The sequence below is a fragment of the Rhinolophus sinicus genome, chromosome X (assembly GCF_036562045.2).
Source record: "Rhinolophus sinicus isolate RSC01 chromosome X, ASM3656204v1, whole genome shotgun sequence".
NCBI lineage: Eukaryota > Metazoa > Chordata > Mammalia > Chiroptera > Rhinolophidae > Rhinolophus > Rhinolophus sinicus.
The window spans coordinates 25225388-25241638 of NC_133768.1; the positions used below are offsets into that span (position 1 = coordinate 25225388).

Here is a 16251-nt window from a genome sequence, read left to right on the forward strand (position 1 = left end):
AAAGTAAGTTCTGAAGTTTTCAGTACATTCAATTAACATGTTTACACATACACGTAAAAGAAATCATGGTAACATGGTCCGGAACATTGTAACTCTTATAATAACATGACTAAACTCAACGCATTCAATTGAGGTGATTGTTTTTTATCATTGGACAAAAATAAATGAATTCTTATTTTCTATAAAAACTCTTCCTTACTATAGGAGATAAAGCACCAGCCTTGAACACTTGTCCTCCTTGACTCTTTTCTTCTACACTTTTAATTATTTTCACTATTTCTTTTCTGATCCTCTCTGTGATCTACAGGAATTTCAGGATCCAAACATGGAACCTAATAAAGGACTGAATACAGGAAGACAACAAGCATTTGGCTCTTGAATATGTTCCTGAGGACTGCAATCTGTAGTATTGTGAATGTGTATGATCTTTTTCAGTAGCTACATGAGAATAAAAGGGAAAAAAATTGTCCATGTTTACGTAATATAAGAAACTCACTGGCCTTTGTGGAAAGAGTTTTTCAAGGTTTGCCTACATGACCCAAATACTGTAACTTTTCCCACAGTATGAGTTTCACACCAAAGCTTTGCTGGTTCTTGGCCTTTTTTCATGGTTAAACCATTAAGAGAGTCCCCATAGCTATATCCCTTTGAGTAATATAGAAGATAGCATCACTTCATACCAATTGTGCTATAGTAAGCAATACTTTGGTGACTTTTAGGCATATTTCTGAACGGACTGTGGAGAAATTTAAGTAGCAATGACATAGATTGGTGTGTAATATTATGGATTTCTATGGCTTCCATGTCAATGTCCTTCAATTTGTATATCTTCAACCTAGATCTTTCTCCAAATTTTAGATTCGCATTCACAACTGCTTCAAGGGAGGTAATATTCTCACCTCTGTTACTCACAGACACCTCAACACTGACCACATTGTTGACTTCTCCTCCCACCATTATTTCTTCCCACAGATTCTGCAACTCTGTAAAGACACTCAGGCCAAAGGGCGAGCAGTCAGTGAATACTCATTGTACCTCACATTCTCCCCTCGCTTCTACCTCCCATAAAGTGCATCACAATGTTGATTTTTTACCTCAAATAGCTCACACATCTGTTTCATTTGTTCAACCTCAGCACCTTAATTATCCTTTCTTGCTTGGAATATTACAGAAATAACTTTCTGTTGCTCCCGGACAGGTCTCATATCCTTCCAATTCATTCCCCTCACAGCTACCAGAGTGGTCTTTCAAACGCACAAGTTCAGTTTTTCCATTTCCTTAAAACTATGCCATGACGTCCCATACACTACACATAAAGTGCAAACTCTTAAAGACAGGTGGCAAGAGGGAGGGAAAAGCAGCTTACACATACAGAGCCCTTTGAGTCCAATACTTTGCCCCGTTGCTGGCCATGTTTCATGTAGCCTATCATTTGCTTCTCACAAAATCCTGTGAAGTATTGCATTCAACGTATAGCAGAATGTAACTGAGACTCAGAGGTTAGGCAACAAGTGGTAAAATAAGTGGTCTCTGCCTACAAGGCTCAGACTATCTACTAACTCATGCTGTCTTTCTACATAATTTAGCTCCAGCTGATCTTTCCAATCTCATTTCTTACAACCGTATCCCAGCCGTGGAGGTTCAGATGCCCAAACTACCATACTGTCCAGGACTTTAGACACGTTGTTTCTTTTGCTAAAAATTCTCTTTTTTAATTCTGTGTACCTAGCTAACTCCAAACAAATTCTTCTAAATTTCCCTGAACAGAGCTTTGCAGCTTTGGCTGGACATAAGAATCATGGACAGGACAAACTGTGATCAATCCGGTTTGAATTTCTGGATTTGAAATTCAGAGATCAGTATTTTTAAAAGCTCCTCCAATGTATAAGCAAGGTTGAAAAACACTGTTGTCGGTGAGTTTCCTGGCCTCCCTGGCTTCTCTTAATCATCTTCCGTTTTTACTAGACTCTGTCTAGCCCTGTATTATAATACTCAGCACACTACTAAAATTCCATTTTAGCACAGCTATCTTCACCTCTGAAACATAAGCATCCCAAAGGCAGAAATCATGTTCTAATACAGAGGCTTTTGAATATACCATGTTTCCCCGAAAATAAGACCTAGCCAGACCATCAGCTCTAACGCGTCTTTTGGAGCAAAAATTAATATAAGACTCTATTATATTATATCATAGACCTGATCTTACATTATAGCAAAATCAGACCTTGTCTTATATTAATTTTTGCTCCAAAATTTGCATTAGAGCTGATGGTCCAGCTAGGTCTTATTTTTGAGGATACATGGTATGTTACATAGTGATCCAGTATGTACACACATGCATGTACATACAAACAGTTGAAAACAAAGTTTCACAAAATAATACTACTGACCCTACTTAAGAGGGACGGGCTCTATTATTTTCTATTCTAGTCTCTTAATTTTATTCCTCTTTATTTAAAAAATGTGGATTGCTACTCATTAAATTGATTACACAACCCAGTACTTTGTCTGAGAAACATCTCTCTAATCACGTTTCTATTGCTGGGTCCTAACATCATGCTAGGCACCTACATAACAGGTGCTTAATAAAGATTTGATGAATTAAAGTTCTTAGAGAAATAATACGTGTAAAAGTTTTACATATTTAAGGTAAGCAGTCATCAGCAGGTAAAAGAAAAATATTAAGATTAGCTTTCATACTCTTTAGACCTCAAAGTAGAACGACTAAAAAATATATATAAAACTCGATTCAAATTATAGCAACAGACAGGAAGACACAGGGGGTTTCCTTTTCTTAGACTTGGTGATCCTCAGATTACCTTTCTATTCTCAGATGTCCCAAGGAATATGACAATCCAATTTTTTCAGAATAGTAATTGTGTTACTGAGATTTCATTCTCATAACTTCCTTTGGAATTATCTAGTGGGCCAAGATTTTATAAGAAACAACTTCCTCAATTTCAATAATGTATTAGAAATCTAAAATATCTTAATTTACAGGCATATCTGATGGACAATTCAAAATTCATCAAACTTGTATCTTTGGATATGTTTTATTTAATAGAAGAGAATTTTTATAATGAGAAAGGGGGTTGGGAGGACACGTGGGTAAACAAATGAAATTAGAGAAGGGAGTGAGTTGAGAGATATGGCCTGAGCCATGACCCAGATCACAAATGAAGAAATCTCAAATATTAATTGCTGTGTAGTTTCTCTTGCTGAGGAAAAGATCCGAATTATGCCACCTTTATGACAATCTCGCCCACCACATACCCACACCCACACACCTTCTTTACAAGCTGGTATTACATTTATCTCTTAGGGGTGCTTAGAGAACCAGTTAAGCTGGTAACATCCTTGTGAAATATTAGCAAAGATGCAGTCTTCCAATTTTCAGTTAGTTACCCATGGTTTTATGTTAGAACTTGGAACCATTTTCATCTATATCAGTTCTCTGAGTCCCAAAGCAGGAAATATTTTGGACACAGGAAGAATCTGATTCAATTGTGAATATAGTTCTTCATTTTAAGGATACATTTTCAATGACAAAATCTCCGACTGTCACCTCTCAGGGCTCTGTATGGTACTCTTGTAAAAATGTATTGTCTTTAAAATTCCAGTTAGACTTTCAGAAATAACAATACTTATAAGAAAAATCTCATCACCCTAAAGTACAACTATAATGTCCTCACTTTTAGTAAGGAAATTAAATAACAATTTTTTCTAGTATAAGGAAGAAATTTTAATGTTTCTCTGAGTGGAATTAATCAGGTTAATTCCGTTAAGGAGGCATATGCTTCATAATCCATGTATGCTTACTTAATCCATGCATTGTAATTATTGCAGAGAGAATTAAATATCCTACGAAGTAGATGGTACACAACAGTGATAGGTGGTCTAGCAAGAGCTGGAGTCTCCATATATAGAACAACTGATTGGCCGTCATAAAGAAAAAACATATTTTGTGAAGGTTTTCACTGACTGTCACCACTTAGTAGCATTTGTATAAAATAAAACATCACGGCTTTTGAGTGAACAGATATATCAGGATCTGTTGGGAGAGCTGTTGCTCTGGCTAGGCATCTGGAGTTTCCTTTTCTAATATGTAAGAATGACCCTTGCTATGCAGTCGTGGAGCATATCTGTGGGGCATATCCATGGGACATATTATCTGTGGGGCATAGGCCCCAAGACCCCCAGTGGATGCCTGAAACCACAGATCATACTGAACCCAGTATGTACTATGTTTTTTCCTAAACATACATACCTATGATAAAGTTTAATTTATAAATCAGGCACAGTAAGAGATTAATGGTAACTAATAATAAAATAGAACAATTATAATAATATACTGTAATAAAAGTTATGTGAATGTGGTCTCTCTCAAAATATCTTATTGCACTTCATTTACCTTTTCACTTAAAGGAAGCACTTTACAGCTTCTCATCAGCACATCAGAATTGTCAGGATCACTGCTGGTGTGTTTTGGGACCACTGTTAAGTAAAATAAGGGTTACTTGAATGCAAGCACTCGATGCTGATACTGACGGCTACTAAGTGACTAATAGGCAGGGAGTGTCTGTAGCGTGGAGACACTGGACCAAGGGACGACTCATGTCCTGGGTGGGATGGCGTGAGATTTCCTCATGCTATTGAGAACAGCATGTAATTTAAAATTTAGGAATTATTTATTTCTGGAATTTTCCATTTAGTAATTCGGGACCATGGTTGGCCTAGGGTAATTGAAACCATGGATAAAGGGGGACTACTGTACAGCACGAATCAAACCATGAATAGAACGCTAACACCTTCTTCAAATGAAGTGAAAAGGTATACCGTTACCTATTTTTCCTTCACATATATTATAGCAAATTCCTTTTGTTCAAAATTTAAAAAATCATCTTCGAAAGGAAAAAAAGCAAACACTTCCATTTAGCTGAAATAGCATGTGATCTCAAGATATATGGTTTTATTTACTTTCAAGATTGGCATTTCCATTTATTGCTTTTAACCCCCGTGTCTTAATTCATCTCTATCAATTGAAATGTGCTACTAACAATAATCAATAGTTTCAGTAGTTTAGAGTTTTTGCCATGATGCCTCTAATTATTTCATCAAAAGACCATCATTGTGCACCTGAAACTAATTAAAAATAAATAAATAAATTAAAATGAAAAACAAAAACCAAAAAAACAAAGAATAAAAGAATCAGAAAGATTGAAAAAAAAAAAAAGACCATCATTGAGACATCTAATTGAAAATCAGACAATAGTTTAGTGGTTGCCAGAGGGTAACGGGGGCAGGGGGTGGGGGATGGGAGATGAGGGTAAGGGGGATCGAATATATGGTGATGGAAGGAGAACTGACTCTGGGTGATGAACACACAATGGGATTTATAGATGATGTAATACAGAATTGTACACCTGAAATCTATGTAATTTTACTAACAATTGTCACCCCAATAAATTTAATAAAAAAAAAAAAAAAAAGAAAATCAGAGCTGGCTATAAATGTCATTGACATTCATAAAATGTAGTTTCAACCTCAGGTAACTGGAATTCAGAGAAAACATAATATTAACTAAGAGAGAATGAGAAAATCATCTCTGTCTTAAAATAATGTTGGAATCTTAGTCTTACCATAATGAATGACAAATGTTATGTTTAAGATTTTCAGGAATTCTAAGTGATATGGTTTTTAAGGATAAATACATTTTTATGAGTAATATAGCATAAGCTAAGAAAGTTTCCTCAGCACAATTTCCAACTATTTTTAAAAGTGGGATAAGAAAGCTAAACACAAAATGTATTCCATTTTTCCATGGCAAATAGAGGTAGAAAACATGGCAATGTTTTTCTTTAGTGATTCAGAACCTTGCAGTTTCTCAAGATTAGGAGTTATGTAATAATTTTCATTTTATAGCACTGCGGATATAAGTATAAAATGTATAGGAGGTAGAGGGGTATATCTTTGCCTTCAACCAGACTTATTCACTAATTTAAGGGATATTTTATTAAATTCCTATTATAAAATGATTTTGAGTCAGTAGATTATTCTTTATTTTTAAAGTAATCTGCTATAAAATCTACATTAAGTTTTACTCTTTACCAATTACTGATGAGAATCTGTGACTCTATAATTTATTAAACTTCTAGGATGGCTTTACGTGAATCGACAAGGAGAAAATTTTATTTATGAAATATCATCAGTCAAATAAGTTACAGCAGCACATTTTCTAACCATTCATCTAAGAGTGACCAAAAATTTTAACTTAGTATTGCTTTTATATTCTCAAGCTATGGAAGATATCTGCAAAGATAACGGCAGGTATTGTTTGAAACAAACTACCTCCAAACGATCAAACTATCTCAACTCACATTGTGGAGAAGCAAGTAGGGAAGGAGGAGAATGATAAGGCTTAAGAATGATGAATTCAAGAAGCTATAAATTGCCACTGTCATCTACTCTACGCACAAGAGCAGCAAAGTAGACCAAATACCCTCTCAAAACAGAAGAAAAAGGAGGAGAAAAACAAGAAGGAGAGAAGCCTCTGCTTATTATGATTTGATTTTGTAATTATTTTTCAACCTAGGGTACGATATCACTTTTTTCATAATTTAAAAATATGAAAACGTGAACTTAGTCCCCCAAAATTGATCATCTTATTCTAACACTCCAAATTTTATTTGCGATAACAATAAAGTTTTCATATCAAGCCAGAAAACTCAACTATATATAACAAAACTCCATAATAGTTCAGGAAAATTATATCAGGTACTGAGAATAAACTTAAGGAGGCTCCTTGAACTGCAAAATATGATTCTCACCAAGACTTCATTAAACAAAACTACCCCAAGCTTCTGTTTCCACTGTTTACGCATATGAGATTTTATAGCAATAATTTTTGTCTCTAAGAAAAACAATTGTCTGAAAATTGTATTATCATTAACTATGACAAATTTAGCCATCTCATTTTTTATTTGCACAGATCACGTTAGGAAGAAAGCTACAAAATGCCAGGTTAGCATTTCAAAACGTATTTGAAAGTAATGAAGGGAAACTGATTCGGTTAGCAACGCTAAATAAAATAGACAATTCATACAGATGCTTTCCCTGTAAAATATTAAATAAACACTCAAAAATGGCAACTTTTTCAATTGAATAAACCAATCCTTCATTTATGTCTCTGAGCAAAATTTCTCCTCGACCAAAGCTTTGGTTTTACGTGCAAGATTTTCCTGGTTAAAAATATGTTCTATTTAGAAGATTGGAGTGTTCAAAGACATAATAAATGGCTTTCCCTTTTCCCTTTGCCTCTCTCCTTTTTGCCCAAATGATTACATATATCAGGCCACAGAAAACAACTTATAAATATCTTGTTGCCCGCATATCAATTACAAGGACAAATGCTGAGAATTGTTCAATTGGATTCGCAAGAGTACTAAAGTAGAAATGCTTGACTTACTTGCCATTGTTTCATCAGCTCTCTTACTCCCTTGGAGTCTTCTAGGAGCCTTTCCTTATGGGTGGCATCCTGCAGGACGTTGGCAGTGGTTTCAGCTTCTGTAAGCCAGGCAAGAAACTTCTCCAGGTCCAGGGGGAACTGTTGCAGTAATCTATGAGTTTCTTCCAAAGAAGCCTCTCGTTCGCTCGCTCTGCAAAGGAACAAATGTCCAGATGTAACTCTCAAATAGCAGAATGGTGCGGCCAGAGAACCCAATGAAAAGAGCAAGGATAAAGAGACTAAATTGTATATACCAACAAAGGGGTGAATTGTTGCTAAAATTCCTCTTAAAAGAAACAACAGCTAGAATAGCATATATACAATTCATATATACATGTATATACATATAGACACATGCATATATGTATACCATGGGGGTGCCAAAAAATGTATACAAGTGGACACTTTGGTCAACGTTGCTCAAGCAGTAGTTCACCGTAATCAGAAGTGTCTGGACGCTGGTGATAACCACTGTGAGCACCTCTTATAATTGCAGAAGTCAAACGTGACGTGTATTCATCTTTTGTTATCCGTTTATATTGAGTATTACAATTTTACTACAGTTTTCCTTTCTTAAAAATGTGTATACATTTTTTTGGCACCCTCTGTATATGTATATATATGAACTCGTGGAAGTTCATATATGAACTCTCAAAAAATTTCTTTTTTAACTTTCCAGTTTTTACTGATCAATCCTGAAAGTTTATTTTAATATGCTACAAAAGTTTAAGGTAATCATTATAGGTTAAAATACTAAAATCCCTACACCATGCTTATCTTTGATGTCACCTGAGGCAGGAGACCAGGATTAGATAGGCAAGGAGAAAAGTCAAGGAAATGGAACAGTGGAACAGAAAGTTGAATGCTGGAGGGAAAAAGAGAAGGGGATTGGAGGGCAAAGGAGAACAAAAAGAGTAACAAGTAGAAAAATGACATATTTCATAGAAATCATTGTATAAAAATATTATTTAGCATAATGCTAACTATTGTGTTCTCATAGTGTTAACTATTGCGTTAGCTTTCTAATTCATTACCTGACTGTCATACAACTGAGGATATTTTCCACAAAAAAATTTTATGTGCAATGGAAAAAGTGGAGCCTAAAAACCCGACACATCTGGGTTTGAATCCCAATAATTCCCCACCATCTGTGTTATAGGGCAAGTTCCTTAACCTCTCTGATTTCTCAGTTTCTCACCTATAATATATATTACTGTGATGGGAATGGAAATACAATAATGTGTGTAAAGCCTTGCACCTTATATCCTATACATTATACTTACTCAAAAATGTTAGTCTCCTCTACCCACATCCCATTCTCTCATTTCCTCTACTGTTTCAGAAGGGGAAAACCAAATTCGCTAATGACAGAAAAAAATCTAAAAAAAAAATTATTCATATTTCCTGACTATATATAATGCATATATTGAGGATACACACACATGTACTCTCAGCAAACATCTACATAATAATAGCTTGGGAGGGAAAATTGCCTTAGGCGATAACAGTCCCATCTAAAAGGATTCAGGTAAATTTTGTCTGCAATGAGGAAATTAGTACTCTATTTAAATGCTGGATTTGCCTTCGATCACTACACAAACACTTTCTGGGATTAAACATAAGCTAAAAATGGATTTAAAAAAATTGAACACTTGAATATGATACACACTGCTTGCTAAGATGTGATTGTCAATAATTATGCAAAATTGCAATTTATTTCAGCAGCAAGTTTATCATGGGAATTGCAAACCAGGCAATAAACAACTCCTGCAGAGCCAACGGCAGCAAAGCCCCTGGAAGAGCTGTTTATTCATCATGGGCGAGGTTTTTGCTGAGCATACAGTGTTCTACAGTGTTGTTTCGTTCGGCGCTCATAGTGGATAAGAATCTTCTGTCTGCATGAACTGGTGGAGGGTAGAATAGGTTTATGAGGATGCAGCTATTGGAAAAAGGGAAGTATTGTTCTAAGCTATTTATCAACTTCTAAATAAACTTTAATCCTGCACAGCTGAAAGATACCTTGGTAGTCTGGCTGGGACATCAGTTAAACCTCAGGTAGTTCAAGGGCTAAGCTGGACTGCTGCCTCCCTGCTTATCTAGTTTTCAGGTGAACTATCAATGCAGAGGTAAAGATCCAAATTGTTACTGATTTATTTGTCTTTGAATTTAGTATGATTTAAAAATTTAGAACCATTGCAACAGCGCTGAGAATCTTCATGTTACAATCTGGCATGAAACGCACAGGTTGCAGCATGTGTAACTGCTGACATTTGACCATTTCTGGCTACAAAAGCGGCAATTTCATCCAGTTCAAGCTAATCCTTCTGTTGGCCTGTGCATTAGAAATTGCTAAGACTTACTTTGTCTCCAGTCCCAAATGCAGGATAGAAATAAGCTGGTCATATTCACACAAAATAAAAGGACGATATGAAAGTTACGACAGAGTGAAAGAAATGTAGAGAATTAGACACTGGTGTGCATTTCATTATCAGCTTCATCTTCGCGATGAGCTGCACTTGATATAATAATACATCCTAGGTTCTCTACCCTTAAACTTGAAACGCCACTTACCCTCTGCTTCCAGAGAAAGTAACCAGTAAATAACCTTCCAAGAGTGATTTGTAAAATGCAATGCACATAAATCAGATGAAAGGGTTCTACTGAGACAATGAGATTTCCAGCCAAATCCTACCAGAGACTTCGCTGCTTTGTAAATTAGGCCCTGAGGGAACAACAGTAACTCTTTCAGGACAGTAAGGCACCATTTTCCTAAACGATACCTCGTGGTCTGAAATACTGACAACATTAGGCTGAATATTTTCTAATTTGGAAATACGTTACAAAAATTCAATGGCAGCAATGGCAGAAAAATCTCTTCAAATGAGTCCCTTTACAGGCCTCTTCGATCAAAGGGAGAGATTGTTGTTTCCTGCTTGTGTGGGAGTTTTAAGGCTCCATCCTTTCTCCTGAGATCAATCTATGTACACTGAATTCCTAAATTTTAATTGTGCCAAGTGCAGACTAGAAAATGAGTCAAGGGTACTTGCATGCGATATTTGTGCATTCAAAATAGCTCTGAATGTATCTCATACTTCTTAATTTTCTGTAAGCATATGGCTTTAAATGGCTTATATGATAAAAAATGTAGAAGTTATGAGACTCTTAAAGACATAAAAAAATTGATTTACAACAAAACTAAAGATTTTGAACGTGGATTATTTTGTAAATTCCTCTGTCTAGATCAGGGGTGTCTAAACTTTCTTTTAAAAAAGATTTTATTGGGGAAGGGGAACAGGACACTACTGGGGAACAGTGTGCACCTCCAGGATCCTTCTCCAAGTCGTCATCCCCTCAATCCTAGCCGTGGAGGGTGCCGTTCAGCCCCAAGTCATTCCTTCAGTCTTAGTTGTTGAGGGCGCAGCTCAGCCCCAGGTCCAGTTGCCGTTTTTTCCTAGTTGCAGGGGGCACAGCCCACCATCCCTTGCGGGAGTCGAGGAATCGAACTGGCAACCTTGTGGTTGAGAGCCCGCGCTCCAACCAACTGAGCCATCTGGGAGCTCAGCGGCAGCTCAGCTCAAGGTGCCGTGTTCAATCTTAGTTGCAGGGGGCACTGCCCACCATCCCTTGCGGGACTCGAGGAATCGAACTGGCAACCTTGTGGTTGAGACCCCGTACTCCAACCAACTGAGCCATCCCGGATGCAGCTCAGCTCAAGGTGCCATGTTCAATCTTAGTTGCAGGGGGCAGAGCCCACCATCCCCTGCGGGACTCAAGGAATTGAACTGACAACATTGTGGTTGAGAGCCCACCGGCCCATGCGGGAATCGAACTGGCAGCCCTCGGAGTCACGAGCACGGAGCTCCAAAAGCCTGAGCCACCAGGCCGGCCCTGTCTAAACTTTTTTCAACAGTTTTCAACAAGGGCCATATGCGGTAAAAGACACAAACAGCCGGGCCACTCACTCGAGGTGAAGTATGTATTGCCTCACCTGGTTTATTTAAGTAAACTAAATATATTTTTGGAATTTACTGCGGGCCAATTAACAATGGATTGCGAGCTGCAGTTGGCCCGCAGGCCGCAGTTTGGACACCCCTGGTCTAGATGATCAAATCATAGACCCTGGCAAAAATCTAGCTGAACTTTAAAACTAACAATGACTAGATATCAGAACTAGTAATAATGCTTTACAAATATAATCTACTATTATTAGTTAAGCATTGTTTTATAACAAATTTAATTATCAGCTATTCAAGCTTTATCATGCACAAAATAGGTGAGAATTTGATGGAGTATGAAATGGTATGGTGACTTCAAAAGATTTTCTTTCTATTTATAAGGGCCCGATATACCATTCTCAGTATGTAAATATGGGCAGTGTCACACAGTGGTTCTCAAAGTATGGCCCATGGACCAGCAGCAAAAACGTCATCCGAGAACTTACCAGAAATGCAAATTCTCAAGCCCTACCCTAGACCTACTAGAGCAGAAAATGTGTGTGCAGTCCAGCAAGTTGTATTTCAAAAAGCCTTCCAGGTAATTCTGATACCTGCTAAAGTTTGAGAATCACTGTCATGCAGGGTCTCTGGTCCCGCTCCCCGCACAAGAATGCAGGATATGGTGAGGCCAAAAAGGAACACCAATGGAGCCATGGATAGGGGAGTTCATACCACTATATTCTCGATGGCAGCTGGTCGAGACACAAAAGCAAACATCTGCCAGTACCCCAACAGGGGTCTTCCTGCACCCAAGTCTCGCTCGCGGCCGCGTGAGACATAGGAAGTAGGATCCACACGATCTGCGATCCACAATCTGGGCTTGCTAACCACACTTGCTAGCTGTAACCCCCATCCGCGTCTCTGCCAACCAACCAACCCACCAGCGTAGCCACGGCAGTTATATTAGTGGCTAATGGCTAACCAGTAACAGCTGATGGCCACCCAGCCACAGCTGATGGCCAACCACTACTTGAGCCAGCACCTTTCCACGTGAGGCCAAGAGCCTGAACTGCTCTCTGGGACTCTGTCCCCACAACCACTGCTGCTGGAGACCAAACGTGAACTACTGAATGCTGTGCTGGCCTTCCCAGACCCCTCTTCGGGACTGAATTACATTTTGCACTCATTTCTGGGAAAGTTGCTGGAGGCAGGGTGTATCCAATGACTGGTTAACGTGTGGGCTATAAAAGCCTGAGTCCCTTGCTCCAACTCAGGACAGCTGTGGAGGGGAGGGCAGGACAGGGGATGGGAGGGTTGACTGATGTTGTGGTTGCAACTGCGTTGGAGCTCAGCTTCTCCTTCTGCCCTATCCTGCTTCCTTCCCCTTCGTCCCCTCACAGGTGTTAATCCTGACAGCACTTTCCAATAAAATTCCTGCACATTAATCACTTTCTTAGAATCTGCCTTCTGAGGAACCTGAGCTGCCGAATTGTTCACACTAAATAAGGCTTTAAAATTATTTGCCTAAGATGTGTATGTGGAGAGATACATAACTATGTGCACAGACTGTAGTCTCCAAAGGAGATAGCATGGGGGCTACTCAGCAACTGAGCCTGAAGACCTACTGCACCTTTGGTTGCCCGTAAAGGAGATCTATAGATAACGCTGAGTTGCCTTCTCACCAGGTAGAAGCAAGAATCTACTGAAGGGGCGAAGTGTCAGAGCTAGAAAGCTTTGTACAATCCTGCACCTGCTCAGGTGTCCTTCCAGAGACAACCCTGTATACAGGGAAAGAATCACAGAAGGCACGTCTTTGGCATCTCCATTTTCCTTTTAAGAACTCATTATCAATGAGGTGATCAGATAAGCAATACTCTGATCTGTCACTAAACACACACACACACACATCACAGTATCTCTGAATACATATCTAAAACTCCAGATTTTCTATTAAATTGGCTATCACCAGTTTCTTATGGAACAACTGAGTACATAAAAAGCAACAGAGAAAAGGGAGACGATTTTTCAAGGTAAGGTTGAGAAGCTTAATTAATGAATAGATAATATTTCACTATTAGTATATAGATGGACAATACTTTATCAGTGCACTGTATTGCAGGAATATATATATATATATATATATATATATATATATATATATATATATATATTCTCTCATCATTTCACAAGGTATTCCCAATTTTTTTTCTACCTACAGTCTGCTTCTGCTTTTCTTTGCACGCTTCCAGTTGGACATTTCATTCCCTCCCCATGGCTTCAACCTCTGCACAGATTATCTTTAAATTTGAACCTAATTCTTATTTCCACGTGATTACCAACACTTCATTCATTGAGTCATCCATGTATCTCTTCCATGTGGATTATGTGCAAAAAATAAACACATTGAATTTTTTAGGGAAAAAAGCTCAATCTGATGTAGAAGGCTATTTTGCCCAGGTGTTTGTGTAAGTGTGACAAATTGGGGACATTCATGTCACTCAGTCTTCTGCTAACCACCATTTCCATCTGGGCCTTGCTATTGTCATGGAGTAACCAAATAAAATACTCTGAATCTTTCCTTCCCAGCTTATTTGCATGTTAACCATTGTCATTTCCTATGGTATTTTTAGGGGAAGGAATACAGGAGGACCATTTTCCCCCCTTTTTTATTTATTAGATATAAATCAGAGAGAATGAACACCTTAGCAGGACCTGGGCTTAAGACCAAAAGGTTTCTCGCAATGTCAAACAACACTTATAGAACCAGAGTTAACTTGAAGTTCAAATTGTCTGTAACCATAACAGTCTCTATTGGTTTGCTAGTAAATAAATTACATTTTGATTCCTTAAAAAATAACTTCATATTGTATTTGCAAGGGGCAGCTAGAATTTGATTACCTATGGCTATACAGCAGTTTGGAGAAAGGATTCCTTTTAATCTCTAGCAATTGTATTACTAATTTGCACGAATGAGAAGCATGAATGTAAGCAAAATCCTTTAACAATGCTTGGACTAATATCCCATTAGTTTCCTTTCTAGCAACAGCTCTAAGACTATGGCTTTATCCATCTTTGGGCAACATCTACCTAGAAAGAACTACAGAAGGGTTGTGGCAGTGAGAAGTTGTTTCTCCCTTTTCTCTGTGATTGAACTGTGAATTGAGAAATATACTCTGTCCTTTTAATTTAACTATTGACATGGGGTGATTGATGAAGGCTCTATGGTAGAACACAGAAAATAAAATTTCAAAGCTAATAGCAACACAGCTCTTTAAATGATTTAAAACATATTCAGACTTATTCTCTCATTTCACAAGTTAGTCCCGTTTTTTTCTACCTACAGTCTGCTTCTGTTTTTCTTTGCATACTTCCACTTGAAAATTTCATTCCATCCCAATGGATTCAACCTCTGTACAGATTATCTTTAAATCTGAATCTCATTCTTATTTCCACATGATTACCAACATTTCATTCATTGAGTTATCCACACATCTCTTCCATATGGATTATGTGCCAGGATCTAAGCTTGGTGATGGTGACACAAAAGTCCATGAGACATGGACATGGACTTTGGCATTGAACGTATTCAAGTCTGGAGGAGGAGGCAGATAGGTAAACATTTAACTATAGTTGCAATATGATTAGGGCTATAATTCATCTGGATTCCCTTCCGACAGTTTAACTGTAACATGCATTCCACTGTATTCATGAATTTCAATCTCAACTTGCCTAATAAGTGATCAATCTATCTTTAAACATTTTGGGGGCTTTTCCTATCAAAGTAAGCAGAGATCATCTAGCTGAGCTTTATCTCAAAACACAGTGATAGATGCTCAGTAAAATTTTGCCTAATTGAATTGATTTTCATAAAAAATAAGAAACCTTTTAGCTATATGGTACAGGTTATCACTGGTTTCGTTATGCTGTTGGCGAGATTGAGTCTGAGAGAATCGTAATGACTTTCTCAAGGTTGCTCACAAGAAAGTGGCAGAATTGGGATTACTGCCCAAGTCTTGTGTCCTAGAAAAGTTTTCCTAAGCCTAAAAATAGATATTGGTGTACCCTCCTTTCTGACATATTCATTCTAGTAAAAGGAAGAAAACTGAAGGGAAGGTTATACCACTGAATCTTGGCCTTCATTTTGGAGCACAAATGTATCTATTTGTTACTTTACCATAAACAGGGTTACTGAAACACATGAAAACCTACACACAAGGAAAAAACACACATGCAAAGATATTGTCCCACCCTAACTACAGCAGAAAGATCTAGTTGGTCTTAGCTTCAAAACAAAACAAAAAATCCATTTTCTACGCAAATTTGCTGGTTTGCTGTTCACTGATATATATAAATGAACAAGGTTTTCATTCCATCTCCTGAGGTCTGGTACTAAATTAACTCACTCTCCAGAGTTAATTGGAAACCACGACCTAAATGTTCCCAAGTATTACTGATTAGTTCTCAGAAAACTCATTCCCATCTCTCGTCACCCCAGACAACACAGGATGACTTTTTAACATGTGCAGCAGCAACACACTTGCACGATAAAAAGATTAGTCCTCTAAAGATAAACCACAGCTTTGAAGGTATCTGTTTAAACTTCCTTCAATGATACAGACATTTTAGTAAAAAAAATGATCACCTAGACTTTGCCTTTAGATAGTAAGAGAATATAGGCATTACCAGTCATGTAAGGAATTTTAAAACATACATTCCATTTCTTTCATTTTTTTATTCTAAAAACAATTGTAAAATTTAGATTTGCACAATATGTCATTAGGGAAACAACCAAAATTATATACGCTGGGACAC

At 37.6% G+C, this 16251-nt stretch overlaps 1 protein-coding gene across 8 annotated transcripts in view; it reads right to left on the bottom strand.

The window, feature by feature from the left end:
• DMD (dystrophin) overlaps positions 1–16251 on the bottom strand; it is a 2125071-nt gene that overhangs the window by 488696 nt on the left and 1620124 nt on the right. For all 8 annotated transcript variants that reach the window (XM_074323908.1, XM_074323912.1, XM_074323913.1 and 5 more), the window contains one exon: positions 7466–7655. In XM_074323908.1, the coding sequence (XP_074180009.1) occupies positions 7466–7655 (190 nt within the window). The remainder of the gene's footprint in view (positions 1–7465; positions 7656–16251) is intronic.